The sequence below is a fragment of the Lithobates pipiens genome, unplaced genomic scaffold, assembly GCF_037356315.1.
Source record: "Lithobates pipiens isolate NorthernLeopardFrog02 unplaced genomic scaffold, aLitPip1_a1.2 Scaffold_19, whole genome shotgun sequence".
Taxonomy (NCBI): domain Eukaryota; kingdom Metazoa; phylum Chordata; class Amphibia; order Anura; family Ranidae; genus Lithobates; species Lithobates pipiens.
The window spans coordinates 415,414,020-415,439,293 of NW_027507764.1; the positions used below are offsets into that span (position 1 = coordinate 415,414,020).

Consider the following 25,274-nt stretch of genomic DNA (forward strand, 5'->3'; position numbering starts at 1 on the left):
GGACAAGGTGCTTTGGGGTGGGGGTGCCGCGCGGCCCCCCCTTCCCCAAGGCACCCCCCCATGTTGAGGGCACGCGGCCTGGTACAGCTGAGGAGGGGGGGCGCTCACTTGTCCCCACCCTCTTTCCTGGCCGGCCGGGTAGCGTGCTCGGATAAGGGTCTGATGTGGACCTAGGGGGGACCCCCACGCCGATTTTTCAGCGTATGGGTTCCCCTTTAAGTCCATACCAGGTGACGGGGCCAGCGACGCCTCCTTCGCTGGCCCCGGCTACCTGGAGACGCGCTCAAAATGAGCGGACTTTCCTCCGTGTGTGTGGGCGAGTCCGTTCATTTCAAAAGTACGCCGTATTAGTCTGCTGAAAAAGTGCCGTGTGTGGGCAAGTAGCCTGTTCAGAAAGTCTGACGGGAAGTCTGCCAGACTAAGTCCGCCGGATAGTCCGCTACGTGTGTACGCGGCATAAGACATACAAGCATGTTGTCTATACTCTTTCTGTTAGGTACCTTGCAGTAGAGCCTGACTTGTAGGAGAAGACCCCTCTTACCACGCTGGTTCAGGAGCCACTGGAATGGGAACAGTGGTCTTGTGAGCACAGTGGGTAGGAGTACCTTATGGAAGATGCAGCGGCCAGCACAGGAACGGAGTGGAGATCCTCCAGGGATTGCTGGACTGCAGGTGGACAGCAGGCAGAAGCGATCAGCGAGCTGGATGACAAGAGATGCAGGAACAGCTGCAGCTGGAGCTGGATGAGAAGACCGGAACACAGCAACACAAGGCAACAGCCAGTGTCAGACAGTCTGGGTTAGCAGGCAACAACAAGATCAGGCAGTCCGGCAGGTGATCAAGTGGATGAGAACAACAGACAATAGCAGAGTCGGTAAGGCAAGCAGAGGTTAGCAATGGTTCACAGCAGAGATTTAGGCAGAGTCAGGCAGGCCAGATCGGATTGAAGAAGGTAGAGAAGTCAGACAGAGCCAGGTCAGTAAACAATCAGCAAAACGGATACAGGTCACACTGGTACAGAGCTGCAGACCAAACAGCGCCGCACAAGTGTAGCTGAGGTATTTTTTAAAGTTCCTCGCAGCCAAACAGCTGTAGCGTGCATGCGTGCGCCTGGGGAGCGCGCCAGCGCATACTGGTGGGCAAACATTGCTGCACCATTCGGGAAGGGGCCCCTGATCAGTACTGGCATGTCCCTGACACTTTCAGTTAGAAACTGGAACTTGTGTTGTAAAGGGAACTTATGGTCAGAACATACACTTTCATTTTATAACATCAGTATTGTAATAGCAATACAAATAATAGTTAATTTGTACATTTTTGACAATCCAGTTTAGGATTAGTTGAAAAATCAACCTTTCATGTCTTGAGTGCTGCCTGCTGCTCATCTCTTTTCACAACTTCCTGGATCAGCAGCTTCTCCTCTGTTGTTTACTTTTAACTTCTAAAGATTGCATATCTCAGTGTGCCTTATGCGGCGTACACACGATCAAACAATCGGGTGGAAAAATCCGGCAAACTCAAGTCCGCCGGACAATCCCACCGTGTGTAGCCTCCGACATACTTTTTTGACCCGAAAGTACGGCGGACTTAGAAAGTAGTTTTGCACTCCAATCTTCCCGCCGGACTCGCATTTCGGCGGACAATCCGGCCGTGTGTGTGCCAGTCCGCTGTACTTTTGAAACGAACGGACTTTTCCCGCCCGGAGAAAAGTTCGCTCATTCGAGCGGGTCTCCAGGTAGGCGGGGCCCGTGAAGGAGACGTCGCTGGCCCCGCCACCTGGTATGGACTTAAAGGGGAACCCCAACGCCGAAAAAAATCGTCGTGGGGTCCCCCCAGGTCCACATCAGAGCCTTGTCCGAGCACGCTACACGGCCGGCCAGGAAAGGGGGGCGAGCGAGTGCCCCCCCTCCTGAGCCGTACCAGGCCACGTGCCCTCAACATGGGGGGTGCCTTGGGGAAGCGGGGGGCACGCGGACCCCCCACCCCAAAGCACCTTGTCCCCATGTTGATGAGGACAAGGGCCTCTTCCCGACAACCCTGGCCGTTGGTTGTCGGGGTCTGCGGGTGGGGGGCTTATCGGAATCCAGGAGCCCCCTTTAATAAGGGGGCCCCGGATACCGGCCCCCCACCCTATGTGAATGAGTATGGGGTACAATGTACCCCTACCCGTTCACCTGTAAAATAAAGTACAAAAAAAAACACAACACACAAGATAAAATAGTTTATTGCACAGCTCCGGGGGTCTTCCGTCTTCGGGGGTCTTCTCGCCGGACTCCTCCGCTATCTTCTTCTAGCTCTTTTGCTAGCGGAGGAGCCCGGCTTTCTTCCTCGTCACCGGCCTCTTCTTCCGACTTCAGGGGTCTTGTCCCCCTCTTTGGTTCTTCTGCCAGGCCACCGCGCCTTCTTATAGCTCTTTTACAGGCGGTGGCTCGGTCTTCTGTCGCCGCCGCCTTCCGTTCTTCTTCTTCTTCTCCTTCTTCTTCTGGAGATGTTGACTCGACGCTCTCTCCGGCCGCAATGCCAAGGACGCGCTGCGCGGCGACTTTCTTAGGGACAAGGGGCGGGGCCATCGGTTGATGTCACATGGGTTGACATCAACCCATGTGAGGATGCTGGGACTTTCGCCATGTGACATCAACTCATGTGACATCGACCCATGTGACATCAACCGATGACCCCGCCCCTTGTCCCTATATAAGTTGCCGCGCAGCGCGTCCCTGGCATTGCGGCCGGAGAGAGCATCGAGTCAACATCTCCAGGAGAAGAAGGAGAAGAAGAAGAAGAACGGAAGGCGGCGGCGGCGGCGACAGAAGACCGGGCCACCGCCTGTAAAAGAGCTATAAGAAGGCGTGGTGGCCCGGCAGAAGAACCGAAGTGGGGGACAAGACCCCCGAAGTCGGAAGAAGAGGCCGGCGATGAGGAAGAAAGCCGGGCTCCTCCGCTAGCAAAAGAGCTAGAAGAAGATAGCGGAGGAGTCCGGCGAGAAGACCCCCGAAGACGGAAGACCCCCGGAGCTGTGCAATAAACTATTTTATCTTGTGTGTTGTGTTTTTTTTTTGTACTTTATTTTACAGGTGAATGGGTAGGGGTACATTGTACCCTGTACTCATTCACATAGGGTGGGGGGCCGGTATCCGGGGGCCCCCTTATTAAAGGGGGCTCCCGGATTCCGATAAGCCCCCCGCCCGCAGACCCCAACAACCAACGGCCAGGGTTGTCGGGAAGAGGCCCTTGTCCTCAGCAACATGGGGACAAGGTGCTTTGGGGTGGGGGGGGCCGTGCGACCCCCCCTTCCCCAAGGCACCCCCCATGTTGAGGGCACGCGGCCTGGTACGGCTCAGGGGGGGGGGGGGCGCTCGCTCGCCCCCCTTTCCTGGCCGGCCGGGTAGCGTGCTCGGACAAGGGTCTGATGTGGACCTGGGGGGACCCCCACGCCGATTTTTTTCGGCGTTGGGGTTCCCCTTCGTCCATACCAGGTGGCGGGGCCAGTGACGTCTCCTTCGCGGGCCCCGCCTACCTGGAGACGCGCTCAAAATGAGCGGACTTTCCTCCGCGTGTGTGGGCGAGTCCGTTCATTTCAAAAGTAGGGCGGATAGTACGGCGGACTTAGTACGCCGTATTAGTCCGCTGAAAAAGTGCCGTGTGTGGGCAAGTAGCCCGTTCGGAAAGTCTGACGGACAGTCTGGCGGGAAGTCCGCCAGACTAAGTCCGTCGGATAGTCCGCTACGTGTGTACGCGGCATAACTTGCCTGCAAGAAGTGATTCCTGTACTGACTGTGCCCTAAAACACATTCTCTCAGCAACTCGAAACTAGAATTATAGTATAAAGCATCACATCTGGCTCAAATACTGGACTTGTTTCATAAATATCAATTCGGTTTACTGGTTTCTATAGAGCAGGAAATTAGTACAGTTCCCATATATACATTGCCATGCATAACATCTGCACTATGGCCTCTACTCCCAACTTTAGAAATACAATCACTTCAGCAATTATTCCACCCTTTAGATCCACCAAGAGAAGCCTGGTTTCAATATCTACAGCTTAAAAATATGATAAAAGCGGAGGTCCACCCTTAAGTGGACCTTCCGCTCATTGGAATCCCCCCCTCCTGCGCCACAATTGGCACCTTTCAGGGGGGAGGGGGGTGCAGGTACCTGTACAGTACAGGTATCTGCACCCACTTCCGGGATAGCTCTCTGCAGAAAGGGGCGTAGATTACGCCCCTTTCCGAAAGTCCCCCGCTGCCTGCTGGGAAACACACAGATCCCAGAGGCAGCGGGTCCATCCTTATTGCGCAGCGCGACTCGCGCATGCGCAGTAGGGAACCGGGAAATGAAGCCGAAAGGGTCCACTTCCTGATTCCCATACCCAAGATGGCGGCGGCAGCACCCGAGAGACGATCGAGAGATCGGCTTCGGGTGCCGACATCGCGGGCGCGCTGGGCGGGTAAGTGTCCTTATTTTAAAAGTCAGCAGCTGCAGTATTTGTAGCTGCTGGCTTTAAAAAAAAAAAGGCGGAACTCCCGGCAGACTCCCGCTTTAAAGAGTAACTGCAGTCTGCTCACATAATTTGTAATAAAAGTTCTGAAGCTTCCCTCCAACCACTTTGCATATTATTTTATATATATATGGTGATTCTGTACTTGCCAAATATGCTGCAGAAATCTCCCTCCACCGAGCCTGGCTGTAATCATTTTAACTGTGGACAACTGAAGCTCCTGCCTGTTAACTTCCTGGATTTACAGAGAGGCACACCTCCAGCTCTGCAGCTCTCATTGGCCCTCTTATGACTCACTCCCCCTCCCTTCCTGGCAAACTCTCACGAAAGAGAGAGCGAGCTGTGCATGATGTCATAAGCCTAGGCCAATGACCAGACAAGAAACAGGAAGTTGTCTGTATAAGGTATTTAATGGCAGAAAAAAAAATGTTTTACTATACAAAGTTAAAACAAGGGCAGAAGATTTAATAGTTGGAAAGATGAAAAAATTACTGAAGTCCTAGATATAGCTATGCTTAATCGGTTAAATTGGAAACTCACATTGTTTGAACAGATATGCATTTCTTGGGAAATACCTTCCCATTCTCTCTTTTTTGTATAACTTATTACTTTCGAAACAACAACTGGAGACGGCATGTTATTTAAGAGAATTGGAAAGGGAATTGAATGTTTAACAGAACAAGATATATCTAGATGTTTTTTACTTAAGCATAAATTGAGTATGGCTAGCAAGATGTAAGAAACAAACTATAAGTTGCAAAGCCGATATGGTATAGATCTCCTTATAAGTTACATCAAATATCTGCTATAAAGTCAAATAAATGGTAGTGGTTCCCCTCGGAGGTTGACCTATTCTTGCACATCTGGTGGAGTTGCCCTCTAAGCAGTTTTGGGACAAAGTAGAACAGGTATTTAATAGCATAGTTCCAATAGAAGGAGTGGACACCCAAGATGGTAATGGTTTCAGTAATCCCAGGTACAATTTCCTCAATTAAGAAGTTAATACTCAAGTTCTTTCTTGATATAGCCAGAGCTGTGATACCGAGATACTTGCAGGCTGCCAAATCCCCAATAATTGGGGAGTAGGCAATAGAAATGGGATGGGTAAGTATATCAATCATTTTTTGCAACCGCTAGTGGTTAAAACACCTTCATTCTTGTGGGATTCCATGCAAGTTATTAACCTGCTTAAAGATGTTAAGTGGAAGGATGGCTACATTTTTGCCACTGCAGATGTGTCATCCTTATATACTATCATCTAACACCAGCAAGAAGCATTTAAGCATTTCTTAAATTTGGATGATCTCACGGGTGTTCGGCTTGATTTTATTCTCGCATTGCTTATTATGCCATGAGCCACAATTTCTTCTGGTTTGGGGGCTCCTACTATTTACATAATAGAGGTGGGGCCATGGGGGCCAAGTTTACACCCAGCACGGCCAAACTTTTTATGGCTAAATAGGAGGAGGACATCATCTATAGTATACCTAGACTGGAGTTGTTTCTGTGGAGGAGGCATATAGATGATGTCCTCCTCATATGGGATGGTGGCCAGTCTTCCCTCAATGGATTCACGATGGATCTTAACAACAATGATTGAAGTATCAGGCTCCGACATGAGTCCAGTGGTGTTGAAGTTAATTTCCTTGACCTGGGAATAAGAGTGGTGGCGGTACTGATTACTGCCTCCACTTACTTTAAAGAGACCGGAACGGATTTATCAGCACTGACAGCTGTCACCATCCAGCCTGGCTCAGATCTGTTTCGGTTAGCCAATTTTTGAGGCTCAAATGAAATTGCACTAATCGTGATGATTTCCTGAGAGAAGCCTCTGCCTTTAGGGAAAGGTTTTTGGAAAAAGATTATGCCCCTTGTGAGTTGCATCAAGCACTTTTATGTGCCAATGAGGATGATAGAAATTAGTTGTTGATCCCTAAAATGAAAGCACCCAGTGAGGCCTTTCGACATGCCTTTTTTTACTATATATTCCACAATATGCCATAAAACAAATCCTACATAAGCATTGGAATGTGTTAGGGAATGACAGGGTTCTAGAACCAGTATTCCCAGAGTGTCCTATGGTGTCCTATGGTGGTGTACAGAGGGCCCCCCCTTTGAGGCTCCAATTAGCACCTAACGTTATAGATGCCCCTAATAGGATATCTCTTTTTTTTATAACATAGGAGTTTCTTCCCCTGTAGGAAGTGCTCTGTCTGTAATATTAACATGGGGAGAAGGAAAACTGAAACTTTTCAATCCAATTCCACTTAGGAGGTTTTTCTCACTAAACCGTTCCTCACTTGCCAGCACAGTGAGCAGAGATGGACCTGCCATCCGTCGGCTTAGCGGGGATCAGCGGATCAATCCCTGCTGAGCAAGCGGAATCTGTTAAAATGGGCAGCCCGTGTTAAAAGGCCCTTAACCACTTTATAAGCACGCACTATAGCCAAAAGACGCTTACAGCGCGGAGCTCAATTGCCGGGAAGGCATTCCTGATGTCCTCTTGTTTACTTCCCCTCTGCACGCCGCTGCTGGCACGCATCAGGGAAATTCTGTGTTGGCTGTGTCCTTTGGACACAGCCAATCACAGATCGGGTTAAATCACAGATGGTGTTAAATGGCCAATCACTGCAGCCATTTAGCACTCAATCTGAGCTTCCAATGGGAGATGATCTCATATGTAAACATCATGAGATCATCTCTCATTGCTGCCTCTCCCTCTTCACACAGAGACCACGTGTGAGGAGGGAGCGCTTCCTGCTACAGTAAAAAAGTAAGAGTAAAAAAAAAAAATCACGCAACACAGTGCCATCTGTCCCCAGTGCCACCCATCAGTGCCATCTGTGTCACGTTCCATCTGTTATCAGTGTCACGTGTCATCAGTGCCATCTGTCATCAGTGTCACATATTAGTGCCATCTGTCATCAGTGTCACATATTAGTGCCATCTGTCATCAGTGTCACGTGCCATCAGTGCCACGTATCAGTGCCATATGTCATTGTCATGTGCCCCAAGGCATTCAAAAGTGTAATAGGTAGTCAGTAAGTTAGATGTGTAATTTATGCTCCTGGAACACGTGATGGTGCCCCTCTATGTGGCTAGGCTGTGGAAAAGTCCCACACATGTGTTATCATAATACTCAGGAGGAGTATCAGAATGTATTGTGGGGCATTATTTGTGGTATACACATGCCATGTGAGAGAAATAACCTATTACAGTGCCTTACGAAAGTATTCGGCCCCCTTGAACTTTTCAACCTTTTGCCACATTTCAGGCTTCAAACATAAAGATATAACATTTTTATTATTTGTGAAGAATCACCAACAATTGGGACACAATTGTGAAGTGGAACGAAATCTATTGGATTTTTGAAACTTTTTTAACTAATAAAAAAATGAAAAGTGGGGCTTGCAAAATTATTCGGCCCCCTTGCGTTAATACTTTGTAGAGCCACCTTTTGCTGCGATTACAGCTTCAAGTCGCTTGGGGTATGTCTCTATAAGTTTTGCACATCGAGAGACTGAAATGTTTGCCCATTCTTCCTTGCAAAACAGCTCGAGCTCAGTGAGGTTGGATGGAGAGCGTTTGTGAACAGCAGTTTTCAGCTCTTTCCACAGATTCTCGATTGGATTCAGGTCTGGACTTTGACTTGGCCATTCTAACACCTGGATACGTTTATTTGTGAACCATTCCTTTGTAGATTTTGCTGTATGTTTGGCATCATTGTCTTGTTGGAAGATAAATCTCCGTCCCAGTTTCAGGTCTTTTGCAGACTCCAACAGGTTTTCATCCAGAATGGTCCTGTATTTGGCTGCATCCACCTTCCCCTCAATTTTAACCATCTTCCCTGTCCCTGCTGAAGAAAATCAGGCCCAAACCATGATGCTGCCACCACCATGTTTGACAGTGGGGATGGTGTGTTGAGGGTGATGAGCTGTGTTGCTTTTACGCCAAACATATCGTTTTGCATTGTGGGCAAAAAGCTCGATTTTAGTTTCATCTGACCAGAGCACCTTCTTTCACATGTTTGGTGTGTCTCTCAGGTGGCTTGTGGCAAACTTTAGACAAGACTTTTTATGGATATCTTTGAAAAATGGCTTTCTTCTTGCCACTCTTCCATAAAGGCTAGATTTGTGCAGTGTACGACTGATTGTTGTCCTATGGACAGACTCTCCCACCTCAGCTGTAGTTCTCTGCAGTTCATCCAGAGTGATCATGGGCCTCTTGGCTGCATCTCTGATCAGTCTTCTCCTTGTCTGAGCTGAAAGTTTAGAGGTACGGCCAGGTCTTGGTAGATTTGCAGTGGTCTTATACTCCTTCCATTTCAAAATGATCGCTTGCACAGTGCTCCTTGGGATGTTTAAAGCTTGGGAAATCTTTTTGTATCCAAATCCGGCTTTAAACTTCTCCACAACAGTATTACGGACCTGCCTGGTGTGTTCCTTGGTCTTCATGATGCTCTCTGCGCTTTCAACAGAACCCTGAGACTATCACAGAGCAGGTGCATTTATACAGAGACTTGATTACACACAGGTGGATTCTATTTATCACCATCAGTCATTTAGGACAACATTGGATCATTCAGAGATCCTCACTGAACTTCTGGAGTGAGTTTGCTGTACTGAAAGTAAAGGGGCCGAATAATTTTGCACGCACCACTTTTCAGTTTTTTATTTGCTAAAAAAGTTTAAATTATCCAATAGATTTCGTTCCACTTCACAATTGTGTCCCACTTGTTGGTGATTCTTCACAAAAAAATAAAAATTTTATATCTTTATGTTTGAAGCCTGAAATGTGGCAAAAGGTTGAAAAGTTCAAGGGGCCGAATACTTTCGCAAGGCACTGTACAATGACAATTTTGTGGGGGGGGGGGGGGGGTGTTAATTTTTCAAAGAATTGTGGGAAAAATGACATTAAAAACCTCACCATGCCTCTTACTAAATACCTTGGAATGTCTACTTTCAAAAAAAGGGTAATTTAGGGGTAATTTGTACTTCACTGGCTTGTTAGGGTCGCATGAAATGAGATAGCCCACCAGTACATCAGGTGTGATCAATTTTTTATTTCGCACCACAGCTTGTAGACTCTCTAACTTTCACAAAGACCAAATAATATCCACTAATTTGGGTTAGATATGTAGCAGTATAAATTGTGGCCAAAATTTATGAATAAAAATTGATAATTTGCAAAATGTTATCACAGAAACAAAGAAAAATGTGTTTTTTTGGTCTGGGCAGGAGGCGGGTTTAAGTGCACCGTAGGAAAGTGGTTAATCACTTGCCTTCAGTGTTATGGTGAAAAAGCTGTAATGAACAAACAGTTTTTCTATCATCTATGTTTGCAGTCAGATAGAAAACTGCAAGAAAAGAGGTGAAAACACAAAGGGGAATTTCAATGACAATCAGCATCGTTATCCCAACAAAGAAAGTGTCTTGTTTATTTTTTTGGCAGGTTCAACGTGTATAATTATATGTAACAGCCTTAGAGACATATTACACAGCTAATGTTTAATGGACATGCTCTAACACATATTTCATTTTAGATTTTGCCCATAGATATACTTTTTAAATGTTAACAATAGAGTTTCTTATGCAAGTGACAGGTTTTCTTTAAAGGCATTCTAATGTTTTTAACATATTGGCAGAAGAACCTAATGAAACAAACATACTTTTGTTTTTCAGCATTATGTTGAAATATAATGTTCCTCTGTTATTTTTATGATCTGTTTTTGAAACTAGTATTATCAGTGAGTGGGAAACAAACAAAATCCGATTTTTGGAACCCCAAGGATCAGGTGTTTCATGTTTGTGATTATAACAAATTGTATTTGGAAAAGTTGGCTTGTGCTATCACATAAAATCAATTGGTGAGCCTGTAAGCTTGGCTTTGAGTTTACCTGTGATGAGATGCTAACAACTGAGCCCAGTGTGACAGAATTACAGCCAGATCTGCCTATTATATTATAGGAATATCTTAGACATGGGAATTATAACTTTCTGTTCATGATGTATTCATATGATTTTTAATAACATTTTTTAGTTTGTAAATTGCATTGTAATGTTCTGACATACAATGAAATGCTAGAAGGTGATAATGGCTGGCAGATTTTTTAAAGGTATAATAAAAACCTGGATCACAAAAGCCAACAATCTTCTCTTTATTAGGTACTTTCACACCAACACTTAAAGTAGCACAGGAGGCAAAACTTTTTTTTTTACATTTTAGAGTTGGGGAGCTTTGTAACCCATGAGCTTTTTTGCCATCCATGTCCCATTGGGGAGATTTTTCTTCACTTACGGTTTCATAGTCAAACAGAAAGTGAGAAGAAATCCCTCGAAAGTGAAGGAAATCTGTGGTATTCATCAGAGCTAATTTCTACTCTACTTACTCCTTTTCTTGGAACAACCCAAAATGTGTGATTTACTTTCACTTTCACTTTCACTTTGGAAGATAAACAGGACAAATATAGAGGATGAATCTCCAGGGGCAAAAACTGCAATACAGACCTGGCAGGTGTTCTATTCTCTACTTCAACTAAAACTAAAGAAAAAATACTTTTTCTTTTAGTTATACCTTAATAAATCATTTGTTTTTATACAGGGCTTTTGATAAAAATAACTTGTCTGAGGCCTTACAATTGGTAATGTTATTTCCTACATCAATATGCTTACTTTTATGTTAAATTCTTCAAAAAAATAATAATACAGGAATGTTCCAAAAAGTCTACTAACAAGACCTTAGAAGCTTACTCCTATTCACTTCTTACACCTTTTCATTGGCCCATTACTTTGGTGGGCTGCTTCACTGGCCAATTTGAATGTGCATTAATCAATATGAGGTGAACAAGCTTTCACACTACCATAATGAGTTTGAGTTCTGCCTGATTATAGCAGCCTAGTCAAGGCCATAACTATAAATCTTTACCAAAATTTTGGTGGTCATTCCCTGGCCCTCTCTGTAGTAGCTGGCAGTTTCAACTATTGAGTAGGTGTCATTGAACTTAACGTAAAACATGTCTACATTGAGGATAGGCAGTGTAGTCAGACTAAGGCTGCTTTCACACTGAGGCGCTTTACTGGCGCTATAGTGCTAAGAATAGCACCTGTAAAGAGCCTCTCCTCTCAATCCAGTGTGAAAGCCCGAGTGCTTTCACACTGGATTGGCGCGGTGGCAGGAAACCAAAAAAAGTCCTGCAAGCCGTATACACCGCTCCTATAGTGCCCCTGCCCATTGAAACCAATGGATAGCACCGCTGCAGTGGTGCTTTGTGGGCTTGTTTTAACCCTTTTTGGCCACTAGTGGGGGTTAAAAGCACCTGTTAGTGGCCAAAACCCACTAGGGCCCCTAACGCCCCAGTGTGACAGTAGCCTATTATGAACCAGTTCTTTGAATGAAAGTAAGTTTTATTAGCAAAATAACCATATTTAATATTATGACAAAATTAATAATGCTCTTGCACACAATTACTCAGCTATCCATTAAAGCAGAGCTAAAACCACCACAAAATTACAAAAAATGGGGCCCTCTGTAGGTTGAAGTCATAATGTACTAGTATGCAGTGCACACTAGCATATTATGACAGACTTACTTGCATGTGGAGCCTTACATTGCAGGGCTTCCATGTTCACCTGGTCTTTCCTATAGGTTTGTGGGCTTTGGCTGTATGAATGGCGGGTATGCCTTCCCTTCAGAGAACATGTGCTTTAGATGTCACCAGCTGCATCCTGTGTGAATATCTCTTATACCGTGCATGTTTATGAGATATTCACTGTACATACAGGTAAGCCTTATTATAATTTCCAATATACTTACAAACAAATCATTTTGAATGAATATTATACCTAATATTCCTTGGTTAAACTATTTGCCAAATAGTCAGCTGCTGGCACTTTAAGATAATAAACACCACCTCGTGACAATAAAAAGAGAATGTTCCCCTGACAAAGTCAATTGTGATGTAACGTGTAGAGTGGAGTAAGGGGCTCATGTGTGCAGAAAGACACACTGAATCATCCAGAGATGTGCCACTCTACAATTTATTATTGAATATTGCCATCATTGCCGTGGAGCTCCAATGTATGTGCTGCAAGAATTAATTAATAAAAGCCCTGGGCATAGCCTTTTTTTCACATTCCAAATGCCAAGCAGCACAAGTAATCAGACCAACAATCTTTGTCCAGTACTGAATGCACTGTTAGATGAGTCCTCTTGTTTTCCCAAGTTAGGGATCAGTGATTGTGGCTTTCCCACTCTAAAATGCTATCACTGTGTGAGTACTAATGTGATTGTACTTAAGGTCCAAGGGCATGGAACTGTACAACACTGTTGGCTGACAAAAAGAATAAAACAAACTTTTTTTTTTTTTTTTTTTTAGTTTTAGTTTTAAAATTTCCTTATTGGTAAAAAATTCATATCAGCCTTAATATACTAGACATGATTGGTAAAAAAAAAATAAAAATAAAAAAAAGGTATAGCCATGACATTTTTTGACTCCAGCCATCTAATACTTCATGTATTAAACAATACTATGTCAATAGCTTTAATCTTCTGAACATACAAATATTATATATGGCTTTTAAAAATCATCTAGACAGTCTTCTGTTTTTTTTTTTATCTTGTTCTGCTTCTTTACTACTATTTAAAGTGGAAAGATTTTAAAAGTAATATTTGTAATTAATAGCACGTATGTGCCTTTATACTTTAGTGATAATTATTCCTTACTGGAAACATAGGGATTGTTTTTTCATCTTCTTTTTTCACTTTTGTTCAACTTCTCTTGGCTGAAAGGAGATGCATCTATCACAGCTTTTCTTTTTGTTACAATTTAAATCACAAACACTCTTTAATTAAGACTACATTCACACTTGCAGCTCCCTGCACAGCCACAGCCAGCATACCCTTGTAATTGGGAAAAAAGCTCTTTTTGACCTAAAATAGGTTTGGGTCATGTACAGGAGGTAAGAGTATAGTGGCTGGGAGTACACATTCTATGGTGAAACACACATGAGTGTATGTGGAGATCATGTTGTTGATCGTTGATTGATTAACAATAATTTGCCATGGATATTGCACTGAATTTTTATTTACACTCACTATATATACAGTATCTCACAAAAGTGAGTACACCCCTCACATTTTTGTAAATATTTTATTATATCTATTCATGTGACAACACTGAAGAACTGACACTTTGCTACAATGCAAAATAGTGAGTTTACAGTTTGTATAACAGTGTAAATTTGCTGTCCCCTGAAAATAACTCAACACAGCCATTAATGTTTAAACCACTGGCAACAAAAGTGAGTACGCCCCTAAGTGAAAATGTCCAAATTGGGCCCAAAGTGTCAATATTTTGTGTGGCCATTATTTTTCAGCACTGCCTTAACCTCTTGGGAATGGAGTTCACCAGAGCTTCACAGTTTGCCACTGGAGTCCTCTTCCACTCCTCCATGATGATATCACTGAGCTGGTGGATGTTAGAGACCTTGTGCTCATCCACTTTCCATTTGAAGATGCTCAATAGGGTTTATGTCTGGAGACATGCTTGGCCAGTCTATCATCTTTTCCCTCAGCTCCTTTAGCAAGGCAGTGGTCATCTTGGAGGTGTGTTTGGGGTTGTTATGTTGGAATACTGCCCTGCGGCCCAGTCTCTGAAGGGAAGGGACTATGCTCTGCTTCAGTATGTCACAGTACATGTTGGCATTCATGGTTCCCTCAATGAACTGTAGTACCTGTAGCAGAGCATACCAAAGAGAGAGCCAGGAAAAGTCTTATTCAGGGTTTATATGTCTCCCAGGATCCTCTCATACATGTATTAGGATCTCTGATCCAGGATCCAGTTCGGATCTTGGTCCTCCCCCCGAGGCAATTTAAACTCACCTGTGACAGACTGCTTTTGTTTCTCTCTGCCTGGGAAACATAGAAACACTGGTCTGTGAGAGAAAAAGGGTGGTAAAAAGCTGTTAAGCTGTATCTGTGGAAGCTGGAAATCAATAGGCTTGCTCAGCCTGGTAGTTAATGCTTGTACATATTGGGTAGTTAGTGTCGAGACACGGCTAGGTTTTTGTTTGACTATTTTTGTTCTGTTTGTTTTCTGAAACACTGTACAGCACCTGTATATAGACTTGTATATACTACCAATAAACGCCACACTTTTTCTCACTACCTCACAGGATTTGATATCTGTGCCTGAAGGACTGCTTATCCCAGGGAGCTTTGTACCACCTACCTGTCTCCCAGGTTACACACCCTATTTCCGGTAGCACTCCTGCAGCCCCAGACCATGACACTCCCACTACCATGCTTGACTGTAGGAAAGACAAACTTGTCTTTGGCCTCCTCACCTGGTTGCCGCCACGCACGCTTGACAACATCTGAACCAAATAGGTTTGTCTTGGTCTCATCAGACCACAGGACATGGTTCCAGTAATCTGTAATCTGTATCCTTGGTCTGCTTGTCTTCAGCAAACTGTTTCCAGGCTTTCTTTTGCATTACCTTTAGAAGATGCTTCCTTATGGAATGAGCACTGACAGGCTAACCCCCCCCAACCCCATCAACCTCTGCAGCAAGGCTGGCAGCACTCATACATTTATTTCCCAAAGACAACCTCTGGATATGATGCTGAGCATGTGCACTCAACTTCTTTGGTCAACCATGGCGAGGCCTCTTCTGAGTGAAACCTGTCTTGTTAAACTGCTGTATGGTCTTGGCCACCGTGCTGCAGCTCAGTTTCAGGGTCTTTGCAGTCTTCTTACAGCCTAGGCCATCTATATGTAGAGCAACAATTATTTTTTCAGATCCTCAGAGAGGTGCCATGTTGAACTTCAAATGACCAGTATGAGAGAGTGAGAGCGACAACACCAAATTTAACACACCTGCTCCCTATTCACACCTGAGACCTTGTAACATTAATGAGTCACATGACATCGGGGAGGGAAAATGGCTAATTGGGCCCAATTTGGACATTTTCACGTAGGGATGTACTAACTTTTGTTGCCAGCGGTTTAGACATTAATGGCTGTGTGATGTTTTGGAGGGGCAGCAAATTTACACGGTTATAAAAGCTGTATAATCACTACTTTACATTGTAGCAAAGTGTAGGTTCTTCAGTGTTGTCATATGAATAGATATAATATTTATAAAAATGTGAGGGGTATACTCACTTTTGTGATATACTGTATATATATATCAAAAAAACAAGGACACAATCTCTATTAGAAATATATTTTCTTCAACACCTAGCCTTCATACAACGTCGTGGTGAATGCAGCGACTGTACAGTCTCTGTCACATACAGCTTGATGAAGAGCAGGGATGCTGGAAACTGTACAGCCACTACTTTAACTTTGACTTTGTATAAAGATTTGGTTTTTAAGTAAATATTTTTCTAATTAAGTTTTTGTCCTTGTTTTTTGATCTATATATATTTTGATAGCCGCCTTGACACAATCCTCAGGTGCTGGACTGAGGGAGTGACTCATCCTCAATTTGGAGATATGTGTATATGTATATATATATATATATATATATATATATATATATATTATAAAAAAATGTTTGCACTATAAATACACTATACTGTTGTTTTTTGCTTTATAAGTTGTATTCAATGATTTAGGTGCATATTATAAGATAGATCTAGCTTGACACTGGTATAATAATGCATTTGACTGTTTATATGTGGGAACCCATATAGTGTCAGCCAGCGTTTGATTACCTACAGTGCTAAGTTCTGGGCGCACTCTATGTACGTCCAGCAGCGATCACCGTAGATAATTGCTGGCTTTGGGAACAACAGTGAATAGCTGTGGCCACCGGCAGCCTGTCATAGTGAATGAGGCCAGCAGTCGCATCTATGCACACAGAGCCAAAGCAGGAAAGCCTAAATCGCCAATGTGAATGTAGCCTAAGGCCGCGTACACACGCGCGGACTGTTTGCCCAACCTTGTTCGTCAAACAGTTTCGGCAAACAGTCCGCTCAAAATTTGCATGAGCGGACTTGCCCACACACGAGCGGACTGTTTGACGAACAAGGTTGGGCAAACAGTTCGCTCAACTTTTGAAATGAACGGACTCGCCCACGTAAGGAGGAGGCAAATCCGCCCATTTCGAGCGCGTGTACAGGTAGGCGGGGCCCGCGAAGGAGACGTCGCGGGCTCCGCCGCCTGGAATGGGCTTAAAGGGGAACCCCAATGCCGAAAAAAATCGGCGTGGGGGTTCCCCCAAAGTCCACACCAGACCCTTGTCCGAGCACGCTACCCGGCCGGCCAGGAAAGGGGGGCGAGCGAGCGCGCCCCCCCTCCTGAGCCGTACCAGGCCGCGTGCCCTCAACATGGGGGGGTGCCTTGGGGAAGGGGGGGCCGCGCGGCCCCCCCACCCCAAAGCACCTTGTCCCCATGTTGATGAGGACAAGGGCCTCTTCCCGACAACCCTGGCCGTTGGTTGTCGGGGTCTGCGGGCGGGGGGCTTATCGGAATCCGGGAGCCCCCTTTAAGAAGGGGGCCCCCGGATACCGGCCCCCCACCCTATGTGAATGAGTATGGGGTACAATGTACCCCTACCCATTCACCTGTGAAATAAAGTACCAAAAAAAACACAACACAGGGGGAAAAAATATTTTATTGCACAGCTCCGGGGGTCTTCCGTCTTCGGGGGTCTTCTCGCCGGACTCCTCCGCTATCTGTGTGTAGCTCTTTTACTAGCGGAGGAGTCCGGCTTTCTTCCTCCCCGCCGCCGGCTTCTTCTCCCGACTTCGGGGGTCTTGTCCCCCTCTTCGGTTCTTCTGCCGGGCCACCGCGCCTTCTTGTAGCTCTTTTACAGGCGGTGGCCCGGTCTTCTGTCGCCGCTGTCGTCGTCGCCGCCGCCGCCGCCTTCCGTTCTTGTTCTTCTTCTTCTTCTCCTGGAGATGTTGACTCGACGATCTCTCCGGCCGGAATGCCAGGGACACGCTCCGCTGCCACTTATATAGTGACAATGGGGCGGTGTCACATGGTATATGTCACATGGGTTGGTCACATGGGTTGATGTCACATGGGGACTATGACATCGTAAGGGGGCGGGGTCACCATGTGACCAACCCATGTGACATATACCATGTGACACCGCCCCATTGTCACTATATAAGTGACCGCACAGCGCGGCTCTGGCATTCCGGCCGGAGAGATCGTCGAGTCAACATCTCCAGGAGAAGAAGAAGAAGAACAAGAAGAAGAACAAGAACGGAAGGCGGCGGCGACGACGACAGCGGCAACAGAAGACCGGGCCACCGCCTGTAAAAGAGCTACAAGAAGGCGCGGTGGCCCGGCAGAAGAACCGAAGAGGGGGACAAGACCCCCGAAGTCGGGAGAAGAGGCTGGCGGCGGGGAGGAAGAAAGCCGGACTCCTCCGCTAGTAAAAGAGCTACACACAGATAGCGGAGGAGTCCGGCGAGAAGACCCCCGAAGACGGAAGACCCCCGGAGCTGTGCAATAAAATATTTTTTCCCCCTGTGTTGTGTTTTTTTTGGTACTTTATTTCACAGGTGAATGGGTAGGGGTACATTGTACCCCATACTCATTCACATAGGGTGGGGGGCCGGTATCCGGGGGCCCCCTTCTTAAAGGGGGCTCCCGGATTCCGATAAGCCCCCCGCCCGCAGACCCCGACAACCAACGGCCAGGGTTGTCGGGAAGAGGCCCTTGTCCTCATCAACATGGGGACAAGGTGCTTTGGGGTGGGGGGGCCGCGCGGCCCCCCCTTCCCCAAGGCACCCCCCATGTTGAGGGCACGCGGCCTGGTACGGCTCAGGAGGGGGGGCGCGCTCGCTCGCCCCCCTTTCCTGGCCGGCCGGGTAGCGTGCTCGGACAAGGGTCTGGTGTGGACTTTGGGGGAACCCCCACGCCGATTTTTTTCGGCGTTGGGGTTCCCCTTTAAGCCCATTCCAGGCGGCGGAGCCCGCGACGTCTCCTTCGCGGGCCCCGCCTACCTGTACACGCGCTCGAAATGGGCGGACTTTCCGAGCGGGAACAGTCCGCTCATTTCGAAAGTACAGCGGACAAGCCCACACACGGGCGGACTGTTCGCTCAAACACAGTTTCAGCGGACAGTTTTTCGGAATTTCCGAAAGACTTTGTCCGTCCAACTGTCCGCTGAAACTGTCCGCTGAAAGCCCACACACGAGCGGACTGTCCGCCCAAACACTGTTCAGCGGACAAGGTTGGGCGAACAGTCCGCCCGTGTGTACGCGGCCTAAGTTGTTTGGTATAGAAAAAATAAAATCTAATAGTTATGCAAGTTATGCATATTGTGATCATTGATCTATAAATATGTTACTTCGTTTTCTGTTCTGTCCAGTTAGGCAGTATATAAAAGTGTTAACAGCATTGTTTTTTCTCTTATTGTAGAACTAAATAAGTACATTTTTGATTTTCCAAAAAATAAAACATCTCAACATAGCTTAGTTACATTTAAATGCTCCTGTGTGACAGTCTAAACAAATTCCATAGCCAGATACTATGTCATACAAAAGCAACATAAGGTAACCCAAAAACTTTTCATCTCCCTTGAGTGAGCCAAGTCCCTTTTCATTTGTCCCTCACATGTTGCCCCTCCGAGACACTGCGGCTCACAGTGGGAGGTTTTGAGTATCAAAAACAGTGCTGTCATTCCAGAATGCAGTGAACCAGGCTAAATTGTGGCCAGCCACATTCACTGCAACTTCTTCTCACTGTAATGTAGTTCAAGAAAGCACAGCTAAATTACAGAGCAGTGCTACTGCATTATCCTCATCAGGAAGCTGCTTGAGGTGAATCTAATTAGAATCAACATCTATTTGTGATACTTTGTAGACTAAGGCTGGGTTCACACTGCAGCGATGCGGGAACCCTGCGAATCCGCTGCGTGCTCCCGCATCGCATGCCACTCGGCGGCAGTTCACACTGCCCTACGCGAACTGCTGGGAGTGTCAGTGAAACGTTAATGACACCCCCAGATCAGTTTGCATATCGCAGTGCGATCTGCAAACTCGGACAGGATTCGGATCACATGGTGTGAATACCCATGCGATCCGATTCTGCTGTGGACCAAAAAAAGGGTCCTGTGCGAGTTTGGGCCGGATGCGATGCGAATTCAGCCATACTATCTGTATGGCTGAACTCGCATCTCACAGAGATCGGATGTGATCGCATCTCACAGATCCCGGCTGAGCAGGCAGAGGACAGGTCCGTCTCTGCACACTGAAGGGGCGGACCTGTCAAAGCGCTGCTCTCCCCTATGGGAGATCGGATCACGACGGACCGCAGTGTCTATTGTCATCCAATTCGATGACGGATGGAAAAGTAGGTTTTTCCTCTGTCACACTTTTTCGGATCAGAGAGGGTCAGATGTCGGCTGACATGTCACTGCTGACATCCGACGCTCCATAGATCTGTATGGAGCATCCGTTCAGGTCCGCCTGAAAAACTGACAGGTGGACCTGAATGGATCGGCCGTGTCCCTGATTTTGAAGGACTGTCCCTGAATGGTACATTTGAAGATACATCAGCTAGTAAACATTTGTGGGCATGAACAGTGTTACAGTTTAGAGCTACATTAAGTCTGGGTCATGTCTGGCATAGCAATTTAAATATCAAGCTAGACTCATGGTGAGATCACTATCCTTGGATAAAGTGAAAAAGCAGCTGTTAAGCTCTTGCGGTTTCTACACATCTACCTTTATCTAATGCTAACTGTCCACAGTTTAGAAAGTCTTTTAGAAAGTTTCAGGCAGTGGATAAGGGATTTTGGAAACTGTGGTGGGTCTCTCAAGAAGTTTTATAATAACATCTAAAGACTGAATTCCCAAACACATATTGTAAACATTATAAGGGGATCCTACTCTCCCTCTTTGTTATTGATAATACAACAGAAACATCTGAGACATACCTGTTGTGGCAGTAGCACGACTGAAATGTGGAAAGGGCCAGAACTAGGATATGGGGTTGGGAAGGATTATTGTAGGAGCCTAAAAGAGATACAATAAGCTAATTGATAATTGCTCTAGGTGAAGTAACTCTCAGTGGTTCTCCTGAAAATGAACACTTTTGATAGTTGAACATTTTAGAGGAATTGGTTTGTGTTTGTGTGCTCTTCTTGTAATCTAACATGAATTAATGATATAGCACTTATGATGATGTTTGTCAGATAATCCCTAGACACTGACTGCTAATCATTATTACATTGCATACATTATTAATTGTGCATGCTGACTGAACTGCTCACAGTTTTGTGTGAGAAAATATCAGTAAATAATATTTTCAATGAATTAAAAACTTGTTTTGTAGGACCTTAGTATTATTCAAATTGTATTTTGGCACACATTTTTTGAAATTGACATTTTTCTGCCATTGTTGTTAAAATAAACATAACTTTAAAATGATTGTCACAGATCTGAAAATTTAAAAAAGAAAAAAAAAAACTTTACCTGACAAAAATGAGTCCTACCATATATATCTTGAATCTTCAATCTCTGCAAGAGCAATAGCCTCAGGCAGAATTTTCACATCTGGCAATTTGGGCTTGTCTGAACCATGGGTTCTCTACCACAAGGTGTAGTTCCATCAACCAACCCCAACTTGACTATTGTTTTCATGTAGTGATATATGGACCAGTGCATGAAAACACACCTTGCAGTGGGGAATGAGGCATCAGAATTGTTGATTAAAGCTAAAAAGTATTATTACACTACCAGGCTGCAGAAAAACATCTTTATGTTATCACAACAAGCAAGAGTACATATATTCTTGCTCATTGTGCTCCTTGCTGTGATGAAATAGACCTTTTCCTACAATCCGGTAACGTGGTAATCCTCCTAACTTGAATCAGCATATGATATTAGGAGGCATGAGAAATTCCATTGAACTAGAACTGTCAGGGCTGGCTTAGCCCTTCCTTCTCTGGGCTGGCTGCTCAGCTGTTGGCTAATTGCCAGCTCTCATCTCTCTCCACAGTTACCAGCTGTTCCTGATCATGCTCGTCTGACCTACCTACTTTAAAGCTGTCCAGCTCACTTCACCTCTGCCTTCGCCTTGATCACATCATAAGAAACCATCCCCTGCAGTTCTGTTTAAAGACTGGCTTGCTGACATCTATTCTGGCTTCGTATCCTGCTTGCTGTTGATCTACTTGGATCCCTGACTTCTGGCCTGGCTGACTACTCGATCCGGTTACTGGACTCTGGCTATGCTTTGACTATGCTTTTTCTATTTACCTTTTTATTTTTATTTAATAAACAAGTGTGATTTAATTGTACTTCTGTTTTCAAGATTGGATGAGTAAGATCACCGCATGGATCAGTTTGCCATGGCATTACAAACGTTCCTGAGTCACACAGCTCATCTGGAATCCCCCACGGTGGCTGCTCTGGTACAACCTGGGTTGCAGGCCGTCCCTGCTGTGTGCGCCAGACTCTGTGCAGGCACCCGCCTCAAGTATTACCTCTATAACAGGTATGTCTGGTTCCGCTCTGCTTCCCTAGAGATTTGGGGGTGATCGAGTTCAATACAGAGGGTTTCTCAATCGGGTTGAGATATACTTTGAGATGCTGCTCCAGGCGTTTCCCCTGGACAGAAGCAAAGTAGGTTTAGTGATATCTTTGCTTTCTGAGAGAGCCTTGGCCTGGGCTAACCCTCTATGGGAGACGCAAAAACCTGTTGTCTTGAGTTACCCTGAGTTGGTGGCCTCCTTTAAAAGGGTATTTGACGTTCCGCTTCTGCTGCCAAGTGCCTCAGGTCCATCAGAGTATGAGAACTGTTGCCGACTACGCCATTGAATTCCGTACTCTGGCAGCAGAGGTTGCTTGGAACAATGAGGCCCTCGTGGCTGCTTTTTCTCATGGTCTCTCGGATTCCATCAAGGATGAGATAGCAGCCCGAGATATACCCACTGAGCTGGAGAGCTTGATATCGTTTGCCATCCTCATTGACTCCAGACTCAGGGAAAGACTTTCTCTTAAGGAGCGCTTGTGGAAGCCTCGTGTACGTTTGCCTCCGAGCTTTGTAGTCCCACCCATGCCTCCCTCACCTCCCATGCCTCCTGGTACCGAGTCGGTCAGTGAAAATGAACCCATTCACCTGGGCTTCACGCGTCTCTCTGCGGATGAGAGAGCCTTTAGGAGGAGGGAGAGATTGTGCCTTTATTGTGGCCAGGCAGGTCACTTTTTAAAGTCTTGTCCTACGCGTCCAGGGAATACCCGAACCTTGAGGTCCTGTCATGGACAGGCCTTAGGTGGCGTTGTTTCATCTCCAGTTATCCAGAAGGATAAGCCCCTGGTTTCGGTCACCCTTTCTTGGGCTGAGTCGTCCATCGAGATAATGGCTCTAGTCGACTCGCAGCACCCGATTCCGCTGCAGCCTGTGCACCTCTTCACTCCCCTGCCTGCCAGAGGAGTACTGGGATTTTAGCGATGTCTTTGATAAAGGTCAAGCTGGTAGTTTGCCTCCACACCGGTTCTATGATTGCGCAATTGACCTTCAACCTGGTGCCACACCTCCTCATGGCTGGGTTTACCCTTTGTCAGTCTTGGAGGATAAGGCCATGGGAGGAGTATGTTGCTGACGCACTTTCTCGAGGTTTCATCCGCAAATCCTCGTCTCCTGCTGGTGCTGGTTTCTTCTTTGTGATGAAGAAGAGTGGTGAACTGAGACCTTGTATAGATTATAGGGGTCTCAATCGTGTCACGATTAAGAATGCCTACCTGATTCCATTGATCAGTTATTTGACCGCCTCAAGGGAGCAACGGTTTTCATGAAGCTTGACTTGAGAGGGGCATACAATCTTGTGCGCATTAAGGAGGGCGACAAGTGGAAAACTGCGTTTAATACCAGAACAGGCCATTATGAATACCTGGTAATGCCTTTTGGCCTTTGTTGAGCCCCGGCAGTTTTCCAGGAATTTATTAACGATGCCCTCCGAGATTTGTTGCAGTTATGTGTGGTGGTTTATCTTGATGATATCCTCATATTTTCCAAGTCCCTGGAGAGCCAGCACACAGATGTCTGTTGTGTGCTTAAGAAAAACTAAGAGAGAACAATCTCTATTGTAAACTGGAGAAGTGCGAGTTCCATCGTGAACAGGTTACATTCCTGGGCTATGTCATTTCCACTGCTGGTTTTTCGATGGACCCAGAGAAACTTTCGGCAGTCCTACAGTGGCCTCGACCCGTGGGTTTACGTCCTCTGCAGCGTTTCCTGGGTTTTGCCAACGACTATTGGAAGTTTATTTGTAACTTCTCGTCTCTGGTCAAGCCCCTGACTGATATGACCAGAATGGATGGTAACCCACAGAGTTGGTCTCCGGAGTCCATTAAGGCCTTTGAGACTCTAAAGGCTGTCTTTGTTTCTGCTCCTGTGTTGGCACATCCTGATCCTATGTTGCCTTTTATCCTAGACGTTGATGCTTCTGAGACTGGAGTTGGCACCCTTCTGTCTCAACGTCCTAACTCTGAGAGCGCTATGCATCCGTGTGGCTATTTTCCAAGAAATTGTCACCTGCTGAGTGCATTTATGAGATTGGTGACAGAGTGCTGTTGGTGATCATTTTAGCCCTGAAAGAATTGAGACATCTCCTTGAAGGTACCACTGCCTGTTCTTATTCTTACTGACCATAAGAATCTTACATTCTTGTCTGAGCGACTCTCTCCCAGAAGGGCACGATGGGCTCTTTTCTTGTAGAGCTTTAATTACATTGTCTCATTCTTACCCGGTACTTAGAATGTAAGGGCTGATGCCTTGTCATGACAATTTTCCTCCACTTCCAAGTCTGAGTCGGTTCCGGCTCCTATGGTTCCTCCTGATCGTATCTTGGCTATGGTTCCCACCATTCTTACTTCTCCTTTGGGTGACAAAATTCTTGCTGCTCAATTCCATGCTCCTCTTGAGAAAGCTTGTGACCACTGCTTTGTCCCAGAGAGCCTCCATACTGCTGTGCTCCAGACTTACCATTCTCCCAAGGCAGCTGGCCATCCTGGGAAGAATCAACTCAGTTGAGCCATCTCCCAACAATTCTGGTGGCCTAGTCTATGTGCTGATGTTACTGCCTTTGTAGCTGCCTGTCCTGTGTGTGCTCACAGTAAGACTCCAAAACACCTTCCAGTGGGCCTCCTAGAACCCATACCCAATGGAGAGAGGCCCTGGACTCACCTGTCAATGGATTTCATTGTGGAGTTGCCCAACTCCCAAGGCAGCACTGTTATCCTTATGGTGGTTGACCGGTTCTCAAAGATGTGTCATTGTATTCCACTTAAGAAGTTGCCTTCCTCTAAGGAACTGGCTTCCATTTTTGCTTGGGAGATCTTTTGCTTACATGGGCTACCCAAGGTGATTGTCTCGGACAGAGGCAGTCAGTTTGTCTCCCGGTTCTGGCGAGCCTTTTGGGCACAGTTGGGAATCCAGCTTGTGTTCTCTTCTGCGTATCACCCGCAGTCTAATGGGGCCACAGAGCGAACCAATCAGTCCTTGGAGCAATTCCTACGTTACTATATTTCTGACCACCATAACAACTGGTCAGACCTATTACCATGGGCAGAGTTTTCTCCCAACAGTGCCTTGAATTCTGCCTCCCGATTGTCTCCATTTATGGCAAATTATGGTTTCCAACCTTCCATGTTGCCTGACTCATTTGTTCCACAGAGTATTCCTGCGTTAGAGGAGCATCTCCGTGGTCTTCGTTCCACTTGGGTACAAGTCCAGGAGGCTTTGCGTCATGCTAATGATAGGTACATACTCCATGCTGACCACAGACGCCTGCCTGCGCCTTCCT

At 45.9% G+C, this 25,274-nt stretch overlaps 1 protein-coding gene across 4 annotated transcripts in view; it reads left to right on the forward strand.

Annotated features, from left to right (window-relative positions):
• Nucleotides 1-25,274, forward strand: part of METTL4 (methyltransferase 4, N6-adenosine) — a 403,943-nt gene that overhangs the window by 285,112 nt on the left and 93,557 nt on the right. For 2 of the 4 annotated variants that reach the window (XM_077492532.1, XM_077492531.1), the window contains exon 8: nt 21,467-21,767. The exons of the other annotated variants lie outside the window; for them this stretch is intronic. In XM_077492532.1, the coding sequence (XP_077348658.1) occupies nt 21,467-21,511 (45 nt within the window). In that variant the 3' untranslated portion in view covers nt 21,512-21,767. Of the gene's footprint in view, nt 1-21,466; nt 21,768-25,274 lie in introns of those variants that run through there. 4 annotated transcript variants of the gene reach the window in all.